This window comes from Ammospiza caudacuta, chromosome 1, assembly GCF_027887145.1.
Source record: "Ammospiza caudacuta isolate bAmmCau1 chromosome 1, bAmmCau1.pri, whole genome shotgun sequence".
Lineage (NCBI taxonomy): Eukaryota > Metazoa > Chordata > Aves > Passeriformes > Passerellidae > Ammospiza > Ammospiza caudacuta.
In genome coordinates, this window is record NC_080593.1 from 66,952,270 (window position 1) to 66,979,217 (window position 26,948).

Sequence of the window (26,948 nt, forward strand, 5' to 3'; positions counted from 1 at the left end):
CAAATGAGCAATTCAATTGGGAACTAATAGCTTCTTTGGAAAAATCCCTCTGTAATGACTTTCCCCCTCTTTGCCTACACACTAATTTGTACATTAGCTAAATATGGAAACTAGATTTCTTATATTTACTACAGCAGATGTGAACATGTCAGACATGTCATTAAAAATACCCCAAATCCTCCAGGTCATTGGAATGATCCTAACAAAAATATTTATCAGAATTTTAAATAGTCTTAATTTATAATTCTCATCCACCGACAAAGCTGTTAAAAATAGAAAATACATTTTAGTGGAAAAATTAATTCATTAACTTCCATTCCAAAATTATGGCAAGTACGATTGTTGAAGATATTATTAACAACAACATGTGGACTGACTAAATGTTTTTGGTATTTTTTTCCTATAATTCTGTCATTTCTATTCTTCATATAAACAGTATTTTTTCAGTAACTTGCAAAGCAAACATATCTAAAATGTTAGAACATCTACATATGTTTGATTTCTGAATGGTACCTCTGCCTTCAATACCAATGACAAGTTAGGAGGGTCCCAGTGCCCTGAGCTGGAGGACCATGGCTGTGACAATGATAAACTCCCAGTTGACTCTGAAGTTGTGTGGGAACTGCTGCTCCAGCGGGATACCCAAAGTCTATGGGGTCTGATGGGATTCATCTGAGAACACTTAAAGAGCTGCTGATGTCATTGCAAGGCCTCTCTTGATTATTGAGTGGTCCTGGGAATCTGGAGAGGTCCTTGCTGACTGGAAGCTGGCTAACATTGTCCCAGTTTTCAAGAAGGGCAAGAAAGAGGACGCCAGAAACTACTGACCAGTCAGTCTCATTTCTGTGCCTGGTAAGTTATGGAGAGGATTATCCCAGGAGGTATTGAAAAACATCTGGAGGACAACACAGCCATTGGTCACAGCCAGTACAGCTTCATGGGAGGAGAGTCCTGCTTATCAAACCTGATTTCCTTGTATGACAAGATAACCCATGTAGTTGACCAAGGAAAGCCAGTTGATGTAACCTTTCTGGATTTCAGTAAAGATTTTGATAGTGTCTTTCAGAATCCTCCTGGATAAAATGTCCAGCCCACAGCTGGACAAGCAACACATCATGTGATGGGTGAATAAATGGCTCACAGGTCAGGCACAAATGGTTACAGTGAACGGGGTGACATCAGACTGGTGACCTGTCACTAGTGGGGTTATACAGGCTCCATCCTCAGCCCTGCACTCTTCAAAATCTCCATACATGACTTGGACAGGACTGGAAGGGACACTGAGCAAAACTGATATAAAACTGACAGGAGTTGTTGACTCTCTCGAAGGCAGAGAGGCCCTGCAGAGAGACCATGACAGATTAGAGATGAGCAATCCCCAAATGTATGAAATTCCACAAGGGAAGGTGACAGATTCTGCACCTTGGGCAGAACAACCCTGGATGTACAGACAGACAAGGGAATGAGAGGCTGGAAAGCAGCCCCATGGAAAGGGACCTGGGGCTCCTGGTCAGTGGCAAGCTGAACATGAGCCAGCAGTGCCCTGGCAGCCAGGAGGGCCAGCCCTGTCCTGGGGGGCATCAGGCACAGCATGGCCAGGCAGGCAAGGGAGGGGATTGTCCTGCCCTGCTCTGAGCTGGGGCAGCCTCACCTCCAGTGCTGGGGGCAGTTCTGGGAGGCACAGTATAAAAAAGATATCAAGCTGTTAGAAAGCATCCAAAGCATAACAAAGATGGTGAAGGGCCTTGAGGGCAAGCCTTACAAGGAGAGACTGAGGTCACTTTGTTCAGCCTGGAGAGGAGGAGACTGAGGGGAGACTTCATCATAGGCTAAAGCTTCCTTGTGAGGAGAAGAGGAGGGACAGACACTTCCCTCAGGTAACCAGTGACAGGACCCAAGGGAATGAATGTCCTGAAGTTGTGTCAGGGAAGGGACAGGTTGGATATTAGAAAAAGGTTCTTCACCCAGAGGGGGGCTGGGCACTGGAACAGGCTCCCCAGGGAAGTGGTCACAGGACCAAACCTAAAAGAGCTCAAGAAGCATTTGGACAGTGCTCTCGGAGACCTGGTGTGACTCTTGCGGATGGTGCTGTGCAAGGCTAAGAGTTGGACAGCAATGATCCTTGTGGGTCACTTCAACGCAGAATATTCTGTGATTTCCTCAATGCCTCTGTAACAGATATTGAAGACTTCTCCATGTGTCACATCTAAAGGGCGACCTACAGCTTTCTTGCAACTCTTTAAATAATGAAGGGCACATTGCAAAGTCTTGGAGTTCACTCTGGACTCCCTCTTAAATTCAGTCTCTTTACCAATGTCACATAACTATTCTCTATGAAATCCTACCAATTCTTGCCTTTTTTTTCTCCCTCTCTCCACATGAATCACATTTTCTATGAAAGCTGATGTCAGTCATGAATGATTGTTTCTACTGGCAGGAGTAATTACCTGAAGTGATTAGACTGACTTGATGCATTTGTAAAGCAAGGAAAAAATATGTGCAAACAATGATTTAGAAGAAACCATCTTCTTTCAAATCAACATTTAAAAATGCTACCGGATTTACCAGCAAATGCTGCTTATGTAGGAATTTTCTGCATACATCCCAGCTTTCTACAACAAAGCCATGGAAAGAGAAAGAGAAACTGTGTGTGGAACCGATTCCTTACATGCAGGACTCCATGGGATATCATTTCCTTCTATTGTTTCCCTGTTTACCTCCACCCTTTGTGCATTTGCCAGCTTCTATTTGAGTGTGGTTTTACCTGGAGCCAGAGCCTGCAGTGTAGGCGAGGTGACAGCGATGAATGTGGTTCCCTTACTCCCACACCGCTTTGCAACATCAGATGAGTAAAAAATAAGATTCCTGACTTGCTTGTTCTGGCAATGCACAAAGGAATGCTTTGCTCTGGCTTTTATACATGAGTGCACATTTGCTGGAACAAGAGATGCTCAAGCTTTTCCAATCAGTGATCCCACTAAGCATCGCTGTGGAGTTCAAGAGGATCCAATGCTGAAGTTTTAGAAGACCCAGGTAGGGTTATGGGTCTCCTCTGAAGGAGGCATCAGGCTGAGGCTGTGACCACTCTTTGTGGTGGAAGATTCTCTTCCAAGCAGTGTCTTTTTAACTAAGCGGTATTGGCTCCAATCCCATTTTGGTAATTGTACCCTGCCTACTAAAGTTCCCTGGCAGTTTTAATTGGGGAAAGATTAATTCTTTGCTTCCTATCTTGAACTATGCACAATTATAACCATATGCTTATGTAGCTGATATATACATGTATATATATATATAGATATATATATATATATATACATACATACATATAACTAAAACTGATTCAGTTTCCAGTGGGAACAAAATTACTTCTGTGTTTAACTTTGTATGAGGTTGTAAAATGGTGTACGGTATTTTCAAAGGAAGGATGTATCATAAATTTAAAGGCTCCTAACATATGGAGAAATGGCTTTTGGCATGAAAGTTCAGTTTCTTTTTTAAAAAAGAAGACAGGAAAAAAGTTTCACACTATTAAGTGAAGGCTTATGAAAGCTAATTCTCTTACAAATTTGTACCTCAACTCTCACCATTTCAACAGATAAACTGTTCAAGACAGCCTCAATTTTTTACAAAGAGTCTTTTTGGAAGAGTAGGTGATGCCTTTCATCCTCTGTCAACTGCTGCAATCTTTTCTTTTAAATTCTTAGAAAGAGTCTTTCTTCTTCCTGGACTTCACACGAGTAAGTGAATTTTACAGACCTGAACTCTGCAGAAATTAGGAACAGCTGGAAGTAAAGGCTTAATAGAAACATGGACAAAACTTTTGACCGGAGATTTTGTTCACATGCCAGCTACAATTATTTTTAAGAAAACTGAAGTTTTTATCCTAGGTATCAAAGTGTCTACAAATCATAGGCAAAAATACCTTAGTCCTTAATTTATTCCAGTTCTCAGTTGGTCAACTCTGTACTGTGTTTGTGGTATTGGTGCTGAGCTTCTTGGACAAGGCTCTGTTACAGTGACATTTTATCCCAGAGCAGAAAAGAAAGAACTCCAAGTTCTTTAGCACAATAGCATTAGCTGGAATTATCAGCATCCTAACATGTCCATTTGTGAAGTGCCTGGGGCTAGTACGTCCACATATTGCTATTTCCATAGTTAGGATGCTATGAATTGGTTAATTGAAATATGTCTCCTTATGTACTTTGAAGTTTTTCATTTTATTAGAAGTATTCCCCTATAGGAATCCTTACAGTATATGGTTTCAACAACAGCCATCTAATTATCATCATACTGCAAAGTACTAAAATAAAGGTTCTTCAGAACTTCAACTTACAGCTTTTAATTTTAATTGCAGTATCATTGCCACATGACCTGACTTACTGAGGACCTGCTACAGATACAGCAATTTCTGCACCAAATCCAGTGATGAAGTTCAAAAGCTTGTAACTTTGTCACATTTAGTTATAACTTACTAATATTTAAGTAGATTGTCACATAAAGAGAAAAATGTTCATTTTCATTCTTTCAGTGGCAGGAAGACAAGAACGGCTTGAAAATACAAGACTGGACTGCTCAGTTTTACAGATTCCTAAGGAAATGTGCAGTTATGTAGATAACTATATGACTGCCATTAGCTCTACTTAGGCAGACTTTACTAAGTATCTATTCCTATCTATTAGTATCTAAATCTAAGTTTATTACATGTGTTGGCTTTTAGCACCTGAGTAATACAAAGCAGTGTTCATTGTCTCAAGTTCTGGAAGTATCTTCAGTTATGGATTGGCATTTACATAAAAGCATTTAAAAATAAAGCATCCATTCTGTATTTTATATATTCTCCATCAAACTCAAGAAAAAATGTTGACTATGGCAAGAAAGGCAGAAGTATTTTTCAGCATGTCATAATATGATCATAAATCAGAAAGTGAGGTCTGTGTGTCATCAATTCACTCCATTCTTCTAAACACTTACAACTTAGACTTGCCTTTCACCTGTTGTATTAGACTTGCAACAGGTCCTTCCACAGCCATTCACACAAATTGAAAGAGCAGTAAACAAGATATGGTCAAACAATGCCAGCATCTGTACCCAACCCTGCTGTCCTCCTGTCACTCTAGGCCTGTTCATAGCCTTCAATTATCGGATTTCAGTCTTGCTTCAGCTACTGTCCACTGCTCTACAGGACTCACAGTGACATCTACTGGGTTAACTTCAGACTGGTGATCACCAGGGCTCCTCAGAAACGAGAAGAAAATCTGTGGGCTTTTGACTTTCATTCCTAAGATGACAGAAAGTAATGAAGTGAAACTACACCAAAAAGTAAGAGCAACTTCTGCTTAAAGAGATTATTTACACCTCAACCTTCTTAAGTAATTTGTATATTGTAAATCAAACCTAGCACTAGGTAGTCTAATGTCAGGCTGTGGGTGTAGGGCTTCAGCATGCCTAATGTACATCTAGTTGAAAAACAGACACTCATATTAACAAAAAATAAAAAAACAGTTACTGTAAACTACACAGAGCCAGCCTTCCATTCTTTTTATAAAAGAAAGATATTATTGCAAGGCTTTTCATTTATTTTCACTTCTTAAATGCAGATTCAGTGAAAATAGACTGAGTCATGGTTAAGCTAATGAAGAGCCATTGAAACTGACTTAAAATCTACTGTAAGTAACATATAGCTAATTAACTTAGAACTGTGGTAATAATACTGCAGAAAATGAAAGCATTTTCTTAATATGTGGGTGTGTAGATATCTATAAACACATATCTGAAACTTACAATTATATATTTTTACTGTTAAAAATAATGAATATTTTGGGATAGAATTTCTGCAGAGAAACCCCTTAAATGTTCTGCCCATCTGCTGATTTCATTATCAAGAAATTCTCTTGTGCAAGTTCACTCAGACATACCATAACATTCATACATTAGCTCATTACAAGTTCAAAGTTTTTAACTGTTGTAATTTGAACACATATTATTGTTTTTTTTAAGACTAGATAGAAAAATGTTGTGTGAGTGTGTGAGCAGGGCCAAAGAGGATATCCCCAGTTGCAGTCTGTCACACTAAACAGTTCACCTCCTCTGACAATTTAATTCAGATATTAACATTCCTCACATTGTAACCCTGTATTTTGGTGACAAGAACATTCCACAGAGCAGAAGATGAAAGATAAATGGATGAGGGAATCGTTTTGAATACAAAAACCCAGGCCAGAAAGTATTTACTAATACCCAAATGATGAAAAGTCCAAATACAAAGAATGCTATGTTAAAAGCTCTGATCACATACAGTCTCAGACAGCTAGAGAGCATCTTTCTTTTTTCCCGAGACACCACAGCACAACAAAATTTCAGCTTCTCAGATTACTGAGAAAACAGACTCTGTGTGTGTGTGTCTGTCTGTGCTCAGGATTGTGCATGAGTTTGCACTCCTGGTTCAGTTTGCATCCATTTAATCTGTACTGCTGTCGGTCACAGCTGGCTTCTCATATGAATCAAAAAAATTGTATATTCAAATAACTGTGATTACCCAGACTTAAAAAAAAAGCTACAAAAGACTGAAATCAGCAAATTCCTTTGGTGGCTTTCTTAAATTTCTGGGTAAATTCTCTAACTCAAAGTGGAATTTTAGTGGAAGACATACAGCTTAGTTATTTTAAGCAAAGGTGCAGACATTTCTATTACCATAAGAATAATCAGTGTTCCAAATGTTCAGATAATGAATTAGGTGGAGACAGACAGATAGACAGACAGACATTCTACAGGTCAGGAAACAGGCCATTTTCACACAGACTTCAGGAAGAAGTATTTTTTCTGAGGTCATAATTATTTCTTATCAGATTTTCTGCACCTTCCTCTACTGCTTCTCACGTTGCCTTCCAGCTGAGGAAAGCGATGGGAATAGACAGACCACTTTTTAAGAGACAGAACATTTCTAACAACCAAACCCCAAACATTTAAGCATTTGAAGATTTGGTTTTTAAAACATCTGAAGGATATGTGGCACAACTGTGCCAGCAATGCATGCCAGCAGGAGGAGGGGTGGAAGCCCCAAAGATGTAACTCCACAAGTGCAGTTCAGTACCCACAGCCCATCACGCTGTCCCTTGTGGGTGACGTGCTGCTGCCAGGGCTGTCCCTGAGCCCAGACTTGGCACAAGGGGTGCTGGCCCCAGTGTGAGCTCTGCTGCTCTGCCCCGGGGAAAGGGCAGCCAAAGAGGTGGTTGAAGCTGATTCAAACACTGCCTAAAATTAGCATGTTCAGGATTTCAGAGAGGGCAACTGAACCACACAACAAAAAACACACATGTAAATGCATCACACTTTTTTTTCCCCTCCTGATTCTGCTTTAAAAATAGGCTGACAAAAAAGATTCTGAATTATCATGAGAAAAACCTTCATGGCTGGCCTGGTTAGCAGACAGATGAAATCACATTTTTGAAGTGCAGGGTTGCTCGCTGAATTTCCATGGATAATTGTAAATGCCCTGTGCTCTGCAGCAACTCGAGAGGCTGGACTGGTTTGGCTGCAGCAAATGCACCTTTATCAAGGGTTTAATCACCCTGATTTTTGGATAAGTTTCTAGTGCTGAACTTTGTGCTGCACTGTTGGTTTTACTATGGGTACCTGAGCCAGATCCTTTGGAAAAGGCAGGGTTTTATCACCAAGTGGTTATTTTGGTTTGGGGCTCCAGTTAAAGAAAGAAGTGCTACATCTTCTATTTTGGGGAAAACCAAAATAGGCATTGTAGCCATAAAATTAAATTCTATGAAGAATTTCAAGGATTATGTAACAAATTCTTTAAGTGTCTGTGCTTTTTTTTCAAAGAGTATTTCATTTATTAGGTAATTACCTTGCTGAGCAAAGAACATATTTCAGGGCTTATATAATATACTTATGCTATGGTCAAACATGCCGGTACATGATATGTAAAAAGGGAAAGCCTCTCTCTTTTCTCTTATTCAATTGAATAGTCTTGAAGTCAAAGGAAAGCATTCATTCAACAAATGTTTGAAGTGGCTTCCTTTGACCCCATGTTACTAAAAATTCAGTTAACATTTGAAACATTTCCTATTGCATTATAATTACAAATGCAACTTTTAATGCATGCAATTTGGAATATCAATTTATCAATCAATAAAATGTTTTCAGTTTCTAGTAAGTGGAAATATCTGTTCACTTGTCGCTTACAGAACTCACAAAAATGTCAAATGCTAGAGAATATTGCTTTAAAATGTGTCAATTTTTCTGTCATATGAAGACTGAAAATATTAATAAAAATTGTTCCTCTGTAAGAAAAATACAGTAATTTACCCTGCTGCTTATCTTCTGTATTATTTATCTGGTACCTCAAATTGGGAAGGGAGACATATTTTTTGCTTACGAAAAAAGAGTACATTGAAGAAAGCCAAAAATGGGAAAAACACAGGTTTCTTTCTACCTAGTGCACTTCTGAATCACAGCAGCTGAGTCATATTCCCAGCATTATTTAGAATTAGATTCAAAATGATTCGCTTATTCTGCCAGTGGTTGTCATATGGAAGCAAGTGCATTCATCTTTCTTTTCTCTTATAGCTTAAATAAAGACCCCCACTGTTATCTTTTCTCCAAGCCTCATCCACAATCTAATAAACTATTCCACTGGAGGGAGAAAAATACACCAAGGCAAGGCAACACGATTCATCTCCCCACAGAGGAATGCGAGGGAGGGAAAAATGCCATCGCTGCACTGAGACATGCTGAGATCCCAAACTGTCCAAATGTACAATCCTGCTCTCCATCTCACTGGCCCTGCTGCAGGCACACCTTTCTTATCATGACAAGCAAGTCAGTCATGAACCTGGTTTGGGCCTCTTTGACTGTCCTTGATCTCATGTCCTCTTCAGTAGAATCTTCTTGGGATGTGGGAAGTGCAGAATTCAAGTTTTTTAGCAAATACATTCATTCTGAAAACATTCTCATCACTAATGAAGAAGTAGAACAAGTCAAGATGAATGATGTTTTTAATTTCTGTATGTTCTCTATCTGCAGATTCATCCCAATTATTTGTGACGGAGGACAGAATTTTATGCTGGAAGATGATTAACCTCCTTGCAAGGCACTCAGCAACATATTTGTTATTTGTGTGGCATGTTAGTGATTTAATTTCCATGAAATATGCATCCCAAAACTTGGACCATTCCATGCACAACTATTTTCAAAGAAGCACTACACTTGACTGCATTTTTTTCTAGGCAAACAGCTGTTTTTCTGGTATTTTCAATCTTGTCATATTTATCTGTGAAAGTGATAAAGTTAAACTGCATAACACTTTTTGAAAAATTCAGCAGCAATTTATCCTTAGCATATGCTTGTCATTTCTTTCAGGGAAAATTTTTCCAGTGTTTCTGGCTCCCTTGGACTAGCTCTTAAGATTTTTCTCTCTGTATCTTTTCCCAGTACAATAATTAAAAATCTTCGGAAAAGAAAGGGTAAGAAGTTGAGATGACAAAATAGACACAATAATTCAATAAAGAAAGAAGACTTTAATTTCTTACCAAATTCTTCTTCTCCATCCTGGTCATCTATTAAGCCTACTGAGACTCCCAAATCCATGCATTTCTTGCTATGTGCCTTTGACTTCATATGCTTTGTTAAATTGCCTGAAGAAAAAACAAAAAGAAAACATTATCTGATCTGTGACTATACAAATGTCTACAAATATATGCTCAACGTGTCCATCTCTTCTTCAGGTACATTTATAACAACCTCCTAATTTGGTTTCACACTTGCTAGAACCTTGTCCCTCAATGCAAGCTGTCAAGGGCTGCAGGAGATTCACCATCCTGAATGCTACCAACTCACTGTCTACATTTAGGAAGATTTTTATTGAGATAAAATAGAAGAGGATGGAAATTCTAAATTATTATGTGTTTTGTACTGGTGTAAGAGATCCCTCCTTTGTTTATGGCAAAGTATAAAAAGGGGTGATTCAGTCTTCAGAGTCATATTGACAGAAAACTATCACGTGAAACTGAAGTTCGTATGTGGTAGCTCTTCCAGTATTTGATGAATTCTATTTTTAGTGTAAACACTTTCAATGCCAACTTAAGCAAACATGCTAATTTTATTCAAAATCAGAGCATGAACACATTTGATCTGAATCTCAAAAGTGAATGTGCAGCTGAGAGGCCCCACAGGCCGCTCTCCCTTTCTCCTTCAAAAACAAATATGGTAAATATCAAGAAATGGCTAAGAGTGGTCCAGATCTGTAAATTATAAAATGCATGTTACTAGAAGTAACTGCCCACATCAGACTTCACAAAAAATGTTTTTTAGAGCTGTTTAAATAGGAAAAATTAAAGTGTAATGCTGATCTTCGATGGTTATGGAGTATTTTATTTCTGCTTTGAAATGAAGGTGGTAACTCATCCCAAATGTTGAAATAATTGTTGTGAATATAATTGACTCACAAACAGAAAATTTTCCAGTCTTTGCACACTTCATGAAGCTGCTGGCTACACTGTCCTGTCATGACGAGTGGCTTACCAAACATCAAACACCCAACTGTGTGACCTGACTGCCAGCAGCAATGGCACGAGCCAGGCACAGCAAATGCAGAGGAGGATGTGAATACAAATATCTGCTATGACTGACACCAGGGAGATCTTTACATGGGCAGAACTTAATTACTTGAACTTGGCCAGCACCCCTCCTCTGCAAAAACCATAATGAGAATTTACTGGGTTTGCACTCCAGTGTTTCATCATAAAGGCAGTATGATGACCCAGCCTGTCAGGATGCAGTGATGAGTTTTGACACATCTGAAGTCTATTCATCCCACTTTGTACAGCACTGCATTATTTCTTGGAAGTCTTCCACCCAACCACTGCATAGTCTCAAACCCACTAAAAACACAAATGTTCCTGAGGTTACAGCTTGGGGGAAATTGTTGCTAAATGATGTTCAAAGTCAAGAAAAATTTTACTGTTTTTTTTTTTCTGAAATTATTTTGGCTGTGAACTTCTCCTGTCTGTTTCACTTGAATTCTGGATGTACCACTGTTTAATATATTGCCTGCATAAACTGGGATACACTTAAGTATCTAAAGTTATAAATAGGCTTTAAAAAGTAGACATCCACCTCTGGGTCTTAGAAGGTCAAGTGGAAAGTGAACCTTTGTCCTTCAAGAGTTAAAAAAAAATAAATTTCAACATAGTAATTTATTAGAGGCCAATTTCTTTCCTAGAGCTATTGGTTGAGTGCCACTATGAGTACAATACATGTCCATCTCCTACCTCCAAAAGACATTGTAAGGGATTTAAAATTCTGTGTCCCATCTCTATCTAGGGTGAGCAGCTAACCATCTCACTTGTCTCCACCTAACCTTCATCATACTCCCATGATTTCCCTCTTCCACTCCTATTTCTCACCCACTGTGGCATGCCAGACAGTTCATTCATATGAAGATGTGATCATATGAATAAATATACAGAATACAAAGGAAAAGCAGGAAAGAAATTACAAACATTTGAAGCATTAGATAATAAAATGCCACAGAGAGGGAACCTCTTTAGTTCATGAACAGTCAACTGAGAGAAGAAAAGAATTGTACTTTAAAGTAGAAAGAACAAAAGGGAAAAACATACCCAGTAAAGTAGCCTTACCCTTAGTTTTGAAGGAAAAGTTGCAGTAATTGCAGTGGTAAGGACGGACATCGGTGTGTGTGCGAATGTGCTTCTTCAGCATGCTGGGCTTCTTGCAGCGTATTCCACACTCCTCACAGATATACTTCCCTCTCCCTCTCCCTCTCACATACACATAGTCTTCATTTGACTTGTACCTAGTAACAGTACCATGAGAATAGGCAATCAGTTGTAATGGAAAAATGAATCTAGCTAGAATACCTCATCTACCAGAATTTTTAAAATAACACATTAGATGAAAATCCATGACTGACAAAACCAATCATGCTCATTGCCTGCTCACTTCTGCATGTATTTGTTAAATTTGTATCTATATTTATCACTAGCTAGTCATAGACCTGTTTAGGAATAGAAGCTAATCTTTTTAAATAAAGGTAGTGGTGATACTAAGTATTTAAAGATTTCAAATTTCCTCTTAGCAACACAGGAACATATCTTTTAAAGGTGTCCGTTCTTGGAAGCAGGTTTGAGCACCTGCTTGAGGGAGCTTTAAAAGAGCATCTTGGAAGCCCTGCCTTGTGCAGAAAAGGAGTAACATTAGTTACAATGATGAGAAAGTCTTTAAAATTCCCTATCAATGTTCTCTGGACTCAGCCTATGGGGACTGTCTCTAGACAGAAAAAGTCATTCAGATTCAATTATGCCCTTCATATTTCCACTCAAGGATGTCAAATGTTGTGTTACACTTTTGTGACCTGGTCCTTGAAATGTCTGCATCTGAGCAGAGATACAACAATATTTCACCTGGGCAGCTGGTAATGATTTAACTGCTGGCCTAGACTAGATTCAAATTGGGAACCAGTAACTAAAGCCCTAGAGCTGACCATTGAGACTAATCAAACATGAACTATTTATGCTACCAAATTTTACAGGTGTCACTGGCACTTTTCTATTTAAAAATCCCCGTTTCTATTTAAAAATTTTATAAGATGTTGCACATAGTGCAACACTGTAGCTAAAGCAACAGATATTTATATCAGGCAGCAGATTTGAAGTATTATGGTGCAGGGAGGAGGGCTCTCAGTAAATATTTCCATGGCACTTTTCAAATCAGAGCTCTCCAGCCGGTGCATGCCGCAGCAAGCTGCCAGACAGAGACGGCACTGCAGGCTGCTGCTTAGCCCCTGGACTATTTCCTCTCCAGCTACAGTTATACAACCTTGCTGCAAATAGGTATTATTTATCATCTAAGAGAAACATAGGAACAGAATTTACATCTCTGGCTGTATCTAACTGCTCTTAGCACTGATTAATGCTCATTCCCTGGGAAAAAAAATGAATCACACAGCCTACTGTTCTTTATTTTATTACCCCTTCTCATAACTCTCATGGCTCCATGCTACTGATGACTTTCCATTTTTCTTGGAAACATAAACCAACATCCACAGACCACAATATGGCAACTGTTGTTTAAAATAAATCAGTCAGGAAGCAACATCTCTGCAAAGTCTAGAATCTAGGAAAAAATATCTTCCCAATGATATCTAGTATACAAAGTACAGTACTTGCCCTCCATCAAATATTTTAACTCTTCTTGGTACAGTTTTGATAAATGAATTTTCTTTATCATGTTCAGTGCTCGATTCAGAGTTTTCCTTATTGCTGAATTCAGCTGGAGTCAATTTTTTCCTGTTTAATCCTCTCTGAAAGAAAATGAGATACGCTTATCATTAAAATTAGCGTCTTTCATATGCTATTGAAATATTCAAGTTATCGTGAATAAAAGCATCATAAAAGCCACAATTCTAATAATTGGTTTTTAAAACTGTTAAGATACATGAAACAAAAAATATCTTTTGCTAAACTTCTTCTCTACTATGCATTGCCTGTTTGTGGGCTGCTAAATCTATACAGAGATTATGGCCCTGTAGGAAACCAGGAATGCTTTGAGTCTGAAGCAGGACATTCCTTTTCCTTGTCCTAGGAAGATAAAGGTTATGCTTTTTAGCTCACAAATAGCCTTCAGAGAAAGATGTGTACAATCAAACCAAAGTGCTTCCCGAACAGCAGCACCTGGACCAGCCTGTCTGCTGACCCAGGATACAGCAGCACCCCATGCCCTGCAGGAGCTGCCTTCCCATGGCACAGCAGAGAGGAGAAGGGAGGGAAGGAGGGGTGTAGCTAAGGAGGTTATTAACAGGTAACATTTCTGAGTGCTAATGGTTTTCAAGAACTACAGCTCTTTTGCTCTGGAGACTGACTGCTTCCCATTTGATGAGGTTATTAACAGGGGTTCCAGAACCCTCCCAAAGCAAGATTCCACACTTAATTTCCCACTGCCAGACCAAATTACAAGAAAAAGCATACAGTTGTCTAGCAGAACAACATTATATTTCTTCACTTTACTTGAGGAACTTTTTTTTTGTTTGTTTTAAGGAGGATGAGGTCCTCCAACATTTGCCAATTAAAATCTACTCCTTCCAACCCTAGGATATTTATAAAATGGGCAACAATGAAGGAATGATCCAATTAGCCAGCAATTATTACAGCTATATTTATAAACTGTTCTACCCACGTAGCTGGCACATTTACCTCATTTGCTCATATTGATCAGTGAATAAAATGATGAGAGGAAAAAAAGTCTGGCCTTATGTTTTTCACTCATTACAAAATTTAATGCTGTAAGCTTATGAATTCTTGGCAAGAGGAATGACTTCACTGGCTAGCTTAAAATGACTGATCAGTTATGTTGGTTGTTACATACATTGAAGGGTGACATCATTCTGGCCCATTGTCCTTCATGCAGCCTCAGACACTGCCTTCACTTCTAATTCTCACAGGATAAGGAATTAACACAGATCAGAGGAAAAGCATCCTCCTACTCAATTGAAAGTCCCAGGAAGCTGCACATGCACAAGCACTACCCCAATCCATACACCCTCACACAGCCCCCTGCATTGATTCAGGCTGCATTTTCAAATGTCTGAGCACTTTTACCAAGCACACATGACAACTCTGCCTGTGTGTAGGAAGAAAGAAATTTCACCCTGCATGTTTTAACAGCATTCATACAAGGTGAAAGGAGATGATGCTCTGCTTGAGAAATATCAGAAGTGAAGCCTGCTCCAATAATCACAACTCAGCCACTCTGCAGTTCCTATACACTACCTGGCACACAAACTACTTTTGTTTCCACTGCAAACAAAGAGTAACAAGGTGAGATTTGTAGCTTAACAGGAAGAGAGCTGTGGAAAATACAGAATACACACAATAAACCAAACACATGAATATTTCCAGCAGCTGAAATAATGCAATCTTTTAGTGTCTGATCCTTCAATACTATATACCATTTATTTTTTTTACAGATTTATTTTTAAATGTGAAAAGACAAAGGAAAAAGAAATATTACAGAAGTCCTAGACCCACGCTGTTATCCAAACTATGATGAAACTGTTACAATAAATTGTGTATTTACAAAAGTATTTAGAATGAAAAAGCTAGCATGAAACCAAGTACTTCTCACGCTTCCACCACCTAATCTTTCTTTAAACACATGTCTATGTACAGATATAAGACAGCCCAACTTTTGTGTTAAAATTATTTTACCTCCTCTGCTGTACTTAAGTTTAATGGTTATTTGCTGCTTTAGGAAATTGCTCCAGTGTCTTGGACATGTAAAATGGTGATATCAGAGTAAAAGAAACACTGAGTTTCTGTCACAGAAATCTACAGAAATCCCACTGACAATGAAAAAAGCAGTCTGTTTAGCTTTTTCTGGAAAATTTCAAACTGATGATGAAAATGACTTGGCCCCTCTGCACATTTTAAGAGCAACCAGTCTCTAACCAGCACAGGTTTCTAGTGTGGAAATCCTTTAATGCACCTCCCCTGAAATCCCCCCAAACCCCACAAGAACTGGTGGAAAGGGCAGAAAAACAGCTGTGCTGGAAAATGCTCCTCTCTGTGATTATTCTGCCTTTTGTTTTTTAACAGAGTCACTTGTCTCTCGACTGCCATAGAGAAAAGGGCCATGATTCACTCCTACTTTACTCATTTTGCTCCAATTTAACTCCACTGTTCTCAATTACTAATATAAAACGGAAAAAAATTGCTCTTAGGGCTGTCCAGAGACCAGAGTTCAACAGATACTTCTAGTACCTTACAACATCTTTTGGAAATAAAACATGCTTGCAGCCTGAATCATCAAAATTATAAATTTCAGATTAGAATATCCATTAAACATTTTTCCCACTGGCACACAGTCACTTGGGGAAAATGTTTTTAATATCTTTAACCTTTTACTAGTTTACACATAAAAATCTTCTGCATTTAACTACTTTCCAGTGGTGAGCTGGACTGCTGTGGCATATCATCCAAGAAAGGAAAGTTTTCCACAGTTAGGAGAAACTTTCCATTCTTCAGCTTCCCTTGCTCAAAAATCATCACCCTGGAATATTGCACACACTACTGATTCACTTTAGTGAGAAGAGCCAAGATCAATGTGGAGGCTTGAGAAAGATATAACACCAGTGAATTCAAGTGAGAAAAACTGGTGAAAAGTAGTAATAAATGGAACAATAAAATAAAAAGAAGATGGAGATAAAATAAGCCTTTTCCATGCAGGTGAAACCTCCTGTTACATTTTAACATGCTGCACTCATTCCAGGAGCTTCTTTCACAATAACATTTTGTGGTTTGTTTTCTGAATCACTGGAACGTGGCAACTTCACCTATTGCCTCTGAGCAGTGAATTGTGAAGAGCAAACAAAGTCCCTGGGTTCCTTTTTGTTTGCATTTTGTTCACGTGTATCTTCCTTTCCCATGGTACCTATTGTTGAAAGAGCTGCCTTTTTTGGTGACAGTGATTAGTAGTGGTTATGCAGCAGCACGAGGTGTCTGTAAACATGGTTTAGTTCAGGGGGCAAACCCAGAACAGTTCAGCAAGTTGCTTTATCTCTGTGAGAAGATCAGCAGTTAGAGCCCCACGAGCAGAATACACCAAATGAGTCTGGAAAGGGCTGCGGCTCTGAGAGAGGAGGTGAGACATAACAGTACTGCGTTTTTATTATTATTCATAAATTGGATTGTGGTAGCACTTAAAGCTCTCTGTCAGATCAGGGTTAGAATGTGCAAATCACTTGAGCAAACACAACCCCCAACACCTGCAATCCAAACCATGGTTCCCCAAGGAACTCAGGACCCTGCCAAGCTTCTAAGCAGGAAATCAACCACTTTTTTTTTTAGAATGATTTGCTATTTTCTTTGTTGGTTTTGTTTGTGCTGGGTTTTTTGACTTTGTGTTTGTTGGTTTTTTTAAATGGCTTATTAATTTCCAAAATGATCGCCAATGTTTTCCATCCTCAGACTCCAACAAAAAAAATACCAAAACAGTGGAATTACTGGACCTGAGCTGAGGAATTTCAGTTTTTGCTTTTTAAAAATATGGCTTCTGTGAGGAAGATTACAAGCTGGCATCAGCTATTCCATTACCGGGTCTAACTGGAGACTGGTAACACAGCGGTACACTTTAACAGCAGCAGCAACATCATTCTGGAAAACAGCTGAAATCCTGCTGCTGTAATCATTAGAAGGGAAAGCAGACAAACTCCGGAAGAATTAGATCAGGTCTTTGAAATTTTTTACTTCTGTCACGGTACACCTTGCTCATGCAATCTGAGGTGCCAATTAAACTTTAATTGGTGCTATTTGCTGCATTTTTTTCCTTATTAATGGCTCTGAGCAAAGCCTGCAAATCAGCCCAAGCAGAGCTTAAAAACTCTTCATTTCCATCATGCTCATGTGCTTCATTCAAAACATCAGCAAGAAAGACTGAAGAAAGATTAGTAACTGTGTTTCTTTTGTGGCAGAAGCACTGCAAATGTACTGACAGCTGCCTATTACAGCATTTAAGCACTCCTGGAGTGTTTTAAAATGGTGCTGTCAAAATATTTAAAAAAATATTATTATCCATTATTTGTATTCTAAACAGAATTTGTTTGTACAGAAAATCTGTTTTTAAGAGGCATACAATTGCTTTGCTATCACACAATTTCTTCTGAAAGACTGTTCCTCAAAAATAAAACAAATATGACTCGATGACACAAGGATGTGAGACTTGCCTTAGAAAGACTTGCTCAACTACACACAATGAAAGAGCTAAACATTTGTTTCCTTTATGTTTTTTTTTAAATTTAACACTATTCAAGTGCAACATCTCATTAAATGTATGAGGAAGCAGACTGAAAAAAAAAAAAGCAGTATGAGTTTAAACCAAGGCAGCATACTAACATGGAACCAACAACTTGATTCAAATACAGCACTAAAAACAAAATCAGCAGCCTATATGCATTTTCTACAGGGAACATTATGGATAAAGTTTTGAACTCCAATATAAATGTTAGCAAGTCTCCCACTGATTTCAGGAGGACCACATTTAACTCCACTGCCCTTTTGGCCTTAAAGGTTTTAGCATATTTTCCTGTAATTCTGAAACTACTTCACTTATCACACAGTTTCTCTTGCTATTGCTTTTCTCCCCACTGACAATGTTGTATCTTAGCAAAACATTTAGCAGACACAGAAACATTCCAGGGTGACCTCTGACAGCAGCAGTTTCTGTTCCTCAACACCCACACAAACAGGGGTCTTCTCCCGAGCCTGTGGAATGTCTCCTCTAGAGTGACTGCTGGCTTATGGACCCTGAATCCCAATGTCTGGGACCTTTTGCTGATGGCAGTAGAACAAATTTCAGTTATCTTCACCCCCTTGCCAAACCATTTCCATGCCCTGAAGGATCATGGAAAAAGGAAGGTCTATGGCTTTGTGGATGCCCTGTTTTTGCCAGCTCCAATGTGTTTGGCACCAAAGACACAGTGCATGCAGTGCAGAAGAAGGAAAAGCACGAAACCATGCTGCACGCTTCAGAGAGCTTTACAACTTCAGTAGATGGGACAGCAAAATCCACTACTGGGTCCATTACAGAGACACAGACACCTGCTGCCATAATGCAGGGCTAAGAGCCACCTTCACCCGTGCAGAGTGGTGGTTCAATCCCTAAGGACACCAAATCCAGTCTAAACCAAAGAGCTTTAGTCCTCTCTGAAACAAAACTGTCCAGCAAGTAAAATCTTGATCACATCTGTGCAGGCCCAAAACAGCTAAGGAAATAACACGAGACTATTTTGCTCTGCCACTTTGGACTCTGGAATGATGTGGTTTTTTATGTGGGTCACAACCTCTGCCTGGATTATATTCCTCGGCACAAGATTTAATGTTATCTTTGGAGCCATATCAACCCAAGAAGTCGTCAGTGGTTTTATGGCAGTGGCAATTTTGTTTAAACCTTGCTATTTTTGTCACTATTTCACACCACTGATTAACTAAGGTAGAAGAAAGGGAAATGTTCCTCTCACAATTAGATGATCAGTGATGGTGAAAACTGTTTTCATGGTGTATCCATGGACACCTGCTCAAGCTGACTACTCTTTTGAAGCAGAAAATACCCTTATTGTTCTTTCCTTAGCTGAATTTTAAGGAAACATATGTAATTATGATCTTAAATTAAGTTAGAAGTGTTTAAAAAATATTTATATCAGACTTACTTTGTTCTACCCTTTGCATGACAAAAAAATAGCCAGACACATTTCTGCCACAACATTCAATACACAGATTTAAGCCCAGGAACTAATTCCCATTAAAAAATGATAAATCCTTATTCAATTAGGTTTCCTAATTGAATTACTTAAGATCTTTTTAGCAGTTTGATCCAGCATAATTAGAATAAATAAGCACATATATGGTATGTGTCAGGCATATTACATTCTCTAAAATAAGAAGAAGCATGATTTCCAAAGCAAATCCTCTGTAAATGATCAGTATACATCAAACATAGCTTAAGTACCTTGGTCAAGCTGTTCTTCCACTTGCTTGAATAGACCAATACATCAGATCTGGGGTGAGTAGTTCTTGCTAGAGTGTACAGTGGCTTTTCAACTTTCTGTTTGGAATTGAGGAGGGAGAGAGCTACCTTTGTCGACAAACCGAGTGGATTTGGGTTGTTGGGACTAATGGTCCATGTAGAATAGGCAGAGATTTTTTGATCATTTTGCAGCAGGTGCAATGGTTTTCTCTTCATGAGGTAACACCAGGTAAAATTTGTTGTGGTCTTGAGGCTTGGAAACGACAACCTCTGCAATTCTCCTGCATTCATCACAGCCAGCGTCGCTACAGGCTTTGCTTGGCCCGGGCTGCTGATCTGGGTGCTCTCATCACTGTTAGTTGGGGACCTTCTTTCTTGGCTGCTACTTACAGCCTTGAGAAGAGAACTATTCACTGGCGACAATTCAGAAGGTTTCCTAACTACAAATACTGGTGATGTGGAAGACTTAAGGTCTTCAGATTCTGGTGACTTTTTTAGGGTTTCTGAAACCCCAGTGTCAGATGATTGATGGTCAGGCAGGTCTGAAGTACTGGCCTTGCTGTTTTTTTCATGCTGTGTAACAACATCAGGATCCAAGAGGTGATTTTCAAGAGGCTCTGTGGTGCAAACCTGTCTTACCAAAACTGGTTTCTTTTGCTTACTAGTAGGGTCATTAGATCTAACGTTCAGTGAATGCAATGGTCTAGCATCTGTCATACAAGCAGCTCCACTCTCATCTTTAACACGTTTTTGTTGTTTTTCCATGGCAATATCTAAACTGTTTGCTGGGGAAAGCATTCGTTTACTTGAAGCTGTAACTTCTGGCTGAGGAAAGAGTCCACTAACGGGCACTTTCTGAATGATATTTGAAGAGCTTGACAAAGGTGAGTTTCTGGTTCCACTTTCCAGTGGTGAATTTTCAAATTCAAATGAATTTGGCAAAGTCCTCTGATGATCTTTGTGAGATTTTGGCAGCTGAGTTTTGCCTTCAAGCATTGGCACCATCACAACATTTGCTTTGCAGAGGGACTGATTTCCCTGATCCTGGGTCACTAAAATGTGAGGCAGGGGTGTAACAGTTGCGAAGCCATAGGATGGCATGCTGCTCTGAATACGGACGGGAACCACAAAAGGAGGAATCTGATGGATCTGACTGCTGCAGTTATTAGGAACAATTTGCTTTAGAGGAGGCACAGAGTATGGATTAGACACGTCAGAGAGTTTTGTCTGCACTTCAAAGGAAGATGCATTCTGGTCCACTCCAACTTGATTCGAACCAGTCTGAGTTGATAAAGTATTTTTTAGTAATTTAGAAGAGTATGGCTGACCTATATGTAATGTTTTAACTTGAAGTTGATACTTTGGAGCAAAACAGTCCTTTTTTTCATCAGGATGACAAGAAAGTGAGTCCGCGCTTGCTTGCTCCCCTTGGGCTGATGTTTTAGTAGACGGCTGAGAAGGCTGATGAGTCAAGAATGGCTGACCTTGATTATTCAACATGTGATCTAGAGGCTGCTGAGGCGAAGACAGGCTAACAGGATTACAATTTTGAATAGTTGAATGAGGTCTGGAGTTAGTCTGTGAGTGCTGAGTACTTGAAGGAAACTCCACCGAGAGTTTGCCAGAGGTCTGCAGCCTGTGCAATGGCACTGTGGGCACATCTGTGGCATGAGGTGCCTGCAATGAAGAAGTCGATTTCACTTGAGGCTGTTGATTTTCAGGAGCAATATTTAAAGATATTTGTCTTACAAATGGCCCCCTTCTCCTTTCTAGCAGAGGCACATGTCCAGCAGCTCCGTTTGCAGACAACACTTTTGGAGCGGCTACCTCTACAAGCGGGACAGGTTTTGATGGAGACATGCTTCCACAGTCGAAAGACTTACTCCTGTAGTCCACAACCTCCATTGAGGGCTGCGTGCAGCTGATCTGCTCTGAGGCAGCACGTCTCATTTCCCGGTAATGAGGTCCAGGCACTGCCAGTGTGTGTGAGCCAGCAGGAATCATGAGGAATTCTGACGACTTACTAATGGGCTCTGCTTTGGAAAGGTTCTCAGCCTTTACAGTTTCATCTTTATCAAGTGAAGTTGAGAAACTGGAGGCATGAGACAAGCTACTCTCCCGACTTAGGCTTCTGGAAAGTGTGGAGTCAACACTGGATTCAGCAGATGAATGTTCCATTTCAGCCAGCCGAATTCTCTTCTTTTTCGGTGGAAGCTTTTCTGTTGGCAATTTTGACAGCGTTTCACTGCGTTGTGGCCAGTTAAACCTTTCTGTCTTTTCTGGGTCATTGCATTGGTTTTCTTGCTCTCTGTCTGGTTCTTCTGTGACCAGTATTTCAGGAACCTGGATGTTATGCTGGCGAACGAGTCTTGATGGCTGAAGTGGCACACTTCTCTCATTAGAAACTAATTGGCTTCCCTGAACTTCCCCTCTAGGTGGTTCTGATGACAAGGGCTGGTGACGCTGCGGAGTGCTCAGATGAGAGTGTCTGTCTTCTTGGATTACAACTGTATTCAAAGAGCGGTGCTTTGCACCCTTGTTGGGCTCTTGAGAAGAAACTGGGGATACTCTTTCAAATGACTCTGATTTCTCAAATGAGCTATTTCTGCTCAGTGAATTTGTGTGCTGTATTACTGAAATGCCAGTCCCTTGTCTTTTCAACTCCACCTTTTCTTGCACAGCTGAACTTGCCTGCTTTTCAATGAGGGAAGCCATCTTTGGCTCAGTAGTCTGATCTGTGCCACGAGCCACAAGCTGAATTTGGGAATTCTGAAGTAGGAGTTTGCTTGGTTGTTGTGATCCTACCACAGTTGCGGCACTGTGTTTTGACAGACTGGAAGAATTTGCTGGCTTGCTTTGGCCTTCTGCGTTTTTCAATGGTACACTCGTATCATTTTGCTGTGGGTCGTCATCATCACCAACACTTTTCATTTTCCTTCTTTTCCTTATCTGGGGTGTCTGCTCCCAGACACCAGTTGAAGTTGTGACTCTGTAGTGTAGAATTTGAGGCTGTGTACTGTTTGGAGCAGTTTTGTGCTCAGGCTCTCGGACTGCTGCTTTAGTTTTAGGTCCATGCAACTCTGAACAATAAAATTTCTTGTGGTTTTCAAAATTTTCCAGTTTTCTATATCTGTTCCTGCAGGTTTCACATTCAAACATTGTTCCTCGCACCTGAGGGGACTTCTTTGTTTTTTCTGAATTTGATCCCTGTGCCAGAGATTTGCTCCTTTGCAATAAGGATTCATTTGATAAATTACACCCCAGATAATTTTCTTCTACAGATCGCACAGGTCCAAGACCTTGGCTTTCACCAGTAGAAGAATCTTCTATTGCTGCCTGTCTGACCAGGGTCCGAGGATGTCCACCTTGGTTCAGTGGAGCAGCAGGTCCCGACACAAAAACATCATCGTATAAAGAGCCAATTTTATCATCAAATGACTGGCTTCCTCGAAGAGGATGAGAGGGAGGTATGACATTAGGAGGTACTGCTGAGTAACTGGTGGTAGGCATGGAATTACTTCGTGTTATAGGTAAACAGTCAAGGGATGGTACAGAAAGAAGAAAAACTTGCTTGGATTTCTCAGTGGGTGTGAAAGGAGACTTTGGTATATCAGAGCTTGAGCTAGTTCTTCTTCCCATGGGCTTTAAATCAAACTGGAAAGAGTCCTTAAATATGTAAGATTTTGGTGAATCTATGCTTCCTCTTCTTGAAAGAGATGTTCTTCTTGGTTTCACACTATCTAACTGTTTGTCATCCACAACAGCTTCATTATCAGAAATTAACTTTGAGATACGCTCCTCAAGAGTTTTTGTTGCCAAGGGTGGTCGCATTTGGCCAGAGAGAATCAGATTTTTGTCAGCACAAACAGTTTGTACCACTGATGCTACCATGCCACTTGCTCGTGGCACACAGGGCAGATTTTTATTTGGATCTTTCTCAGAGGTCAACAATCCCCTTATAAAAGGAGCTGGAGGGCTCATTGTTTGATCGGCACTTTCGGAACGAGAGAAATAACCGGAATCAGTACTACCTAAACTTCTAGGGCTCAAAAGACATTTTCCTTGCTGATCCTGAGAACCATCAGTAGCCTGTTGTCTCTGGAGCTGAGCATGCACTGGTCCTCCTGTAGATCCTGGCTGTTCCTCTAACAGGCCTGCTTCTACTTTCTGATGCTGCTTTATGTCATTCTCCTTGAATGAGGCTGCATGTGTTAAATTTGTCTGAAGGGTTGTGACTTTAGAATCTCCTTTTCTCTGTGCTGCAGCAAGCTCAGGTGCTGGCTCTGTCACTTTTGGGCTATCGGCCCTCAATGGAGAAACATTTACAGAATGAACCACTACTTTTGGTAAAGCTGCCCTTACTTGAGGTTCTGCATCATGTAATGAAGAGTCACCTGATACACAGTCTGGGTTGCTTACTGGAATAGGGCTTCCTTTCTGCAGTGTTTCTGCACTTGAAATTACTTTCACTAATTGTGCAGGTTCCAGTTCTTGATCATCTTGTCTTTCATCTGCAGTGCCTTCATCTTCACTTTCACCGCTTTCTTCCACATCTGAATGAATGCTAAGTGCTTTGTCTGAGTCATGAGATAAGAAGAGGCCACCTGAATCTGGTTGCAGGACAAGTCCAAGTTTGATAGCGTGTGCATGAGATTTTTTGTGCTTGTAGAGATTGCTTTTGGTTTTAAACGAAAACCCACATGTCACACAAGGATATGGTCGCTCTCCAGTATGGGATCGGATGTGCTTTTGGAGAACACTGGGCTTGGCACAAGCCCGATTGCAATACTCACAGACGTATTTCCCCAGCTTTTTAGGCTTCTGGTCTTTCAAGAGGTTACATATTTGTTCTACACCATGGTTTACAACTGATGCTATCTGGGCTGAATTATACACGGGACCTATAGACAAGTGTGTTGAACTTGATGTGTTAATTGACAATGAAGACGAACTAGCTACTAAGGGGTTTTGAGAAAAAACCTGAGTTACAGTGGAAGATGAGGTGTGAACAACAGATGAAGTTACTGCTATGCTGTAGATCTGCTGGAGCTTGGGGTTTTCTTGACTCTGCTGTTGCACCAGCGATCTAGTTAAACTTGGACACATAACAACCTGGTGATTTTGCTGACTGGTTTTAGTAATAAGGTCTTGTGAATGAGAAACTGATTGGCCTTGTGCTTGTCCAGTCTTGGCTGTTGTTGCTGCATGCACATTGTTCAATGTACATGGGTAATAGGGAGGTCCAGCTGCAAACTCCTGCTGTGACAAAGACGACTGATTTTGGACACTTATTGTATTGGACGTGAGACTAGAAGAGGTGCTTACAGTTTTATTTGGTCTCAGTTTCTCTATCTGCATCCCATAAGGGGGGCACTCTTGTGCTAAGGTGTTCAGTTCAGGCTCCATAGCTTTTAGTAAGACATCGAATGCAGTACGCGTACATGGGGACGACGTACTGCAATCAACAAAGTTAATACATTCATTACTGTCAGTCTTTGTATTACTTGATGAGGAGTTTGAGAGAGGCTTCCTCTCTGCTGAGTTCAGTTGGTTTGCATCAGTATCCCCTGCTGCCTGTTTACACAAATCTAAGGACTGATGCGTCAGTGAAAGCTTTGTCTGCATTGATGTCTCAGATTTGGTTGTTTCAACACTTATCTCACCGCTAAGTGCTCCCCCATTTTGTTTGGTACATTGATTTCCATTTTGCACGGGCAGGTGATCCTGTGCTGTGGCATGTTCGGAGGCATCCGGAAGAGCTTTCAGCGGTGAAGGGTCTACATTTTGCTTAACCTTGGCTTCAGCAGGGCTTCTCAAAGGCGATTTTGGTATTTTTTTAAGATGGTTTTCAGAAACAATCTTTTTTCTTTTCACACCCTTAATTGTATCTTGGGTTCCTCTAGTACCAGCATCGGTGATTTCTGTGAAAACACAAAAAGAATAAAAAGAATTTTTTAAAAAATCAAATTGGATAATGGAGTATATTTTTTATTTATACCATTTTACCATCTCTAAGTTTCAACAGTAAGCCCTGGGGCAACAGGACTGTCCGTCTCTCCAGCCTCCAATACTTTCAGCTAACAGTAAATGTATCTTAGAGAAGATCTGCTATGTTCTCATCTAAAATGAGCAACGCTTTCTAACTGATGCTTGAAGGCATTACAAAAGTAATTCACCGTAGGAAAAGCTTCAAAGTAAATGTAAGAAAAGGAAGGCTACTGAAGGAATATTTCATCAACTCCTTTTCAGACATGTAAAAGAAGCCTCTCTCTTGCACTAGTTTAAGAATTCAAATCATTATAGGAGGAAAACGAAGAACCAAGACACATATGTCATGTTTGTCACTTTTTCCATCTATATGTTCCCATAGTCAAGGAATGAACACAACTTCTTCATGGTTATATTTGTAAGTAGATTTATCATGGAAATGGCACAACCACCCACACCATCTGTCAAATACTGTATTTCAGAGCTTCAATTACTGAATTTCAATAGCATTTCAGATGAGCAGCTACTGCAGATGAATAAAATCAGTCACACTTAAATGACTTCCTATTTGTGCATCATGAAACAAAATAAACTAAATTTGAATTATTTCATTACTAGCTACACTTGTTGCTGATTTTAAGCAGATATGCGTGCAGAGTTTCGGGGGGTTGGGAATAGTAAATGAATTGGAGCATTTTTCAGCAGAATAATTTTGTAGGAAGCACTTGTATTTGTAGACAGTCCAATTCCCTCTATAACAAAAACCACAAATAGATTGAATTTCAGTGTTGATACACAGAAGCCTTTTTTTTAGTGGATACCCAAGTTACATGTCCTTGTCTACCTCAAATGTAGAATAATCTATCAGCTAATTTGTTTTTGTTTTACTTCTATCCTAACATAGTCAGAGCCACTGCCTCCACTAGCATCACTGGTAGGGCAGAGGAAGATAAATACTAAATGGATGTAAATTCACTTTTTAGGCTTTAACAACTCCTTCATCACGCTGTTAGCAAACCCCCTACTTGTCTGACTGCCAATATCAATAGCAAAGGAGGAATCCAACGTGATTGATGGCTCTGGGAAGGTTCAGACACACACATTTTGGGAAGCAGCACTGAGTAACCCCAGGCAGTTTTTCCTGCATGAGTAACTCAGGAACAGAGGTTTATGTGCAGTTCTAGGTGAAGAACAGCCTTACAGCAACACATAAAGGGATGAAATTCTCGCTGTCAAGGAGGCACGTGGAAGAATCTCAGATTTCCCAGTACTCATCAACCCTACAGCCCCTTGGACTGGCACACACTGTGCTCTTGCAGAAACACCAGCTGAATTCCATACTGTGGTGGGAGGAAAGCCAATGCATTGTGTGCATCTGACAAGAGATACTGCAGCTGATGAATCCAGAGTGA

At 39.9% G+C, this 26,948-nt stretch overlaps 1 protein-coding gene across 1 annotated transcript in view; it reads right to left on the minus strand.

Annotated features, from left to right (window-relative positions):
• HIVEP1 (HIVEP zinc finger 1) overlaps positions 1-26,948 on the minus strand; it is a 119,306-nt gene that overhangs the window by 8,551 nt on the left and 83,807 nt on the right. The window contains exons 3-6 of the mRNA XM_058813762.1: positions 19,531-25,469; positions 13,200-13,333; positions 11,652-11,827; positions 9,543-9,647 (exon numbers count right to left, since the gene is read on the minus strand). Coding sequence (XP_058669745.1) covers positions 9,543-9,647; positions 11,652-11,827; positions 13,200-13,333; positions 19,531-25,469 — 6,354 coding nt within the window. The remainder of the gene's footprint in view (positions 1-9,542; positions 9,648-11,651; positions 11,828-13,199; positions 13,334-19,530; positions 25,470-26,948) is intronic.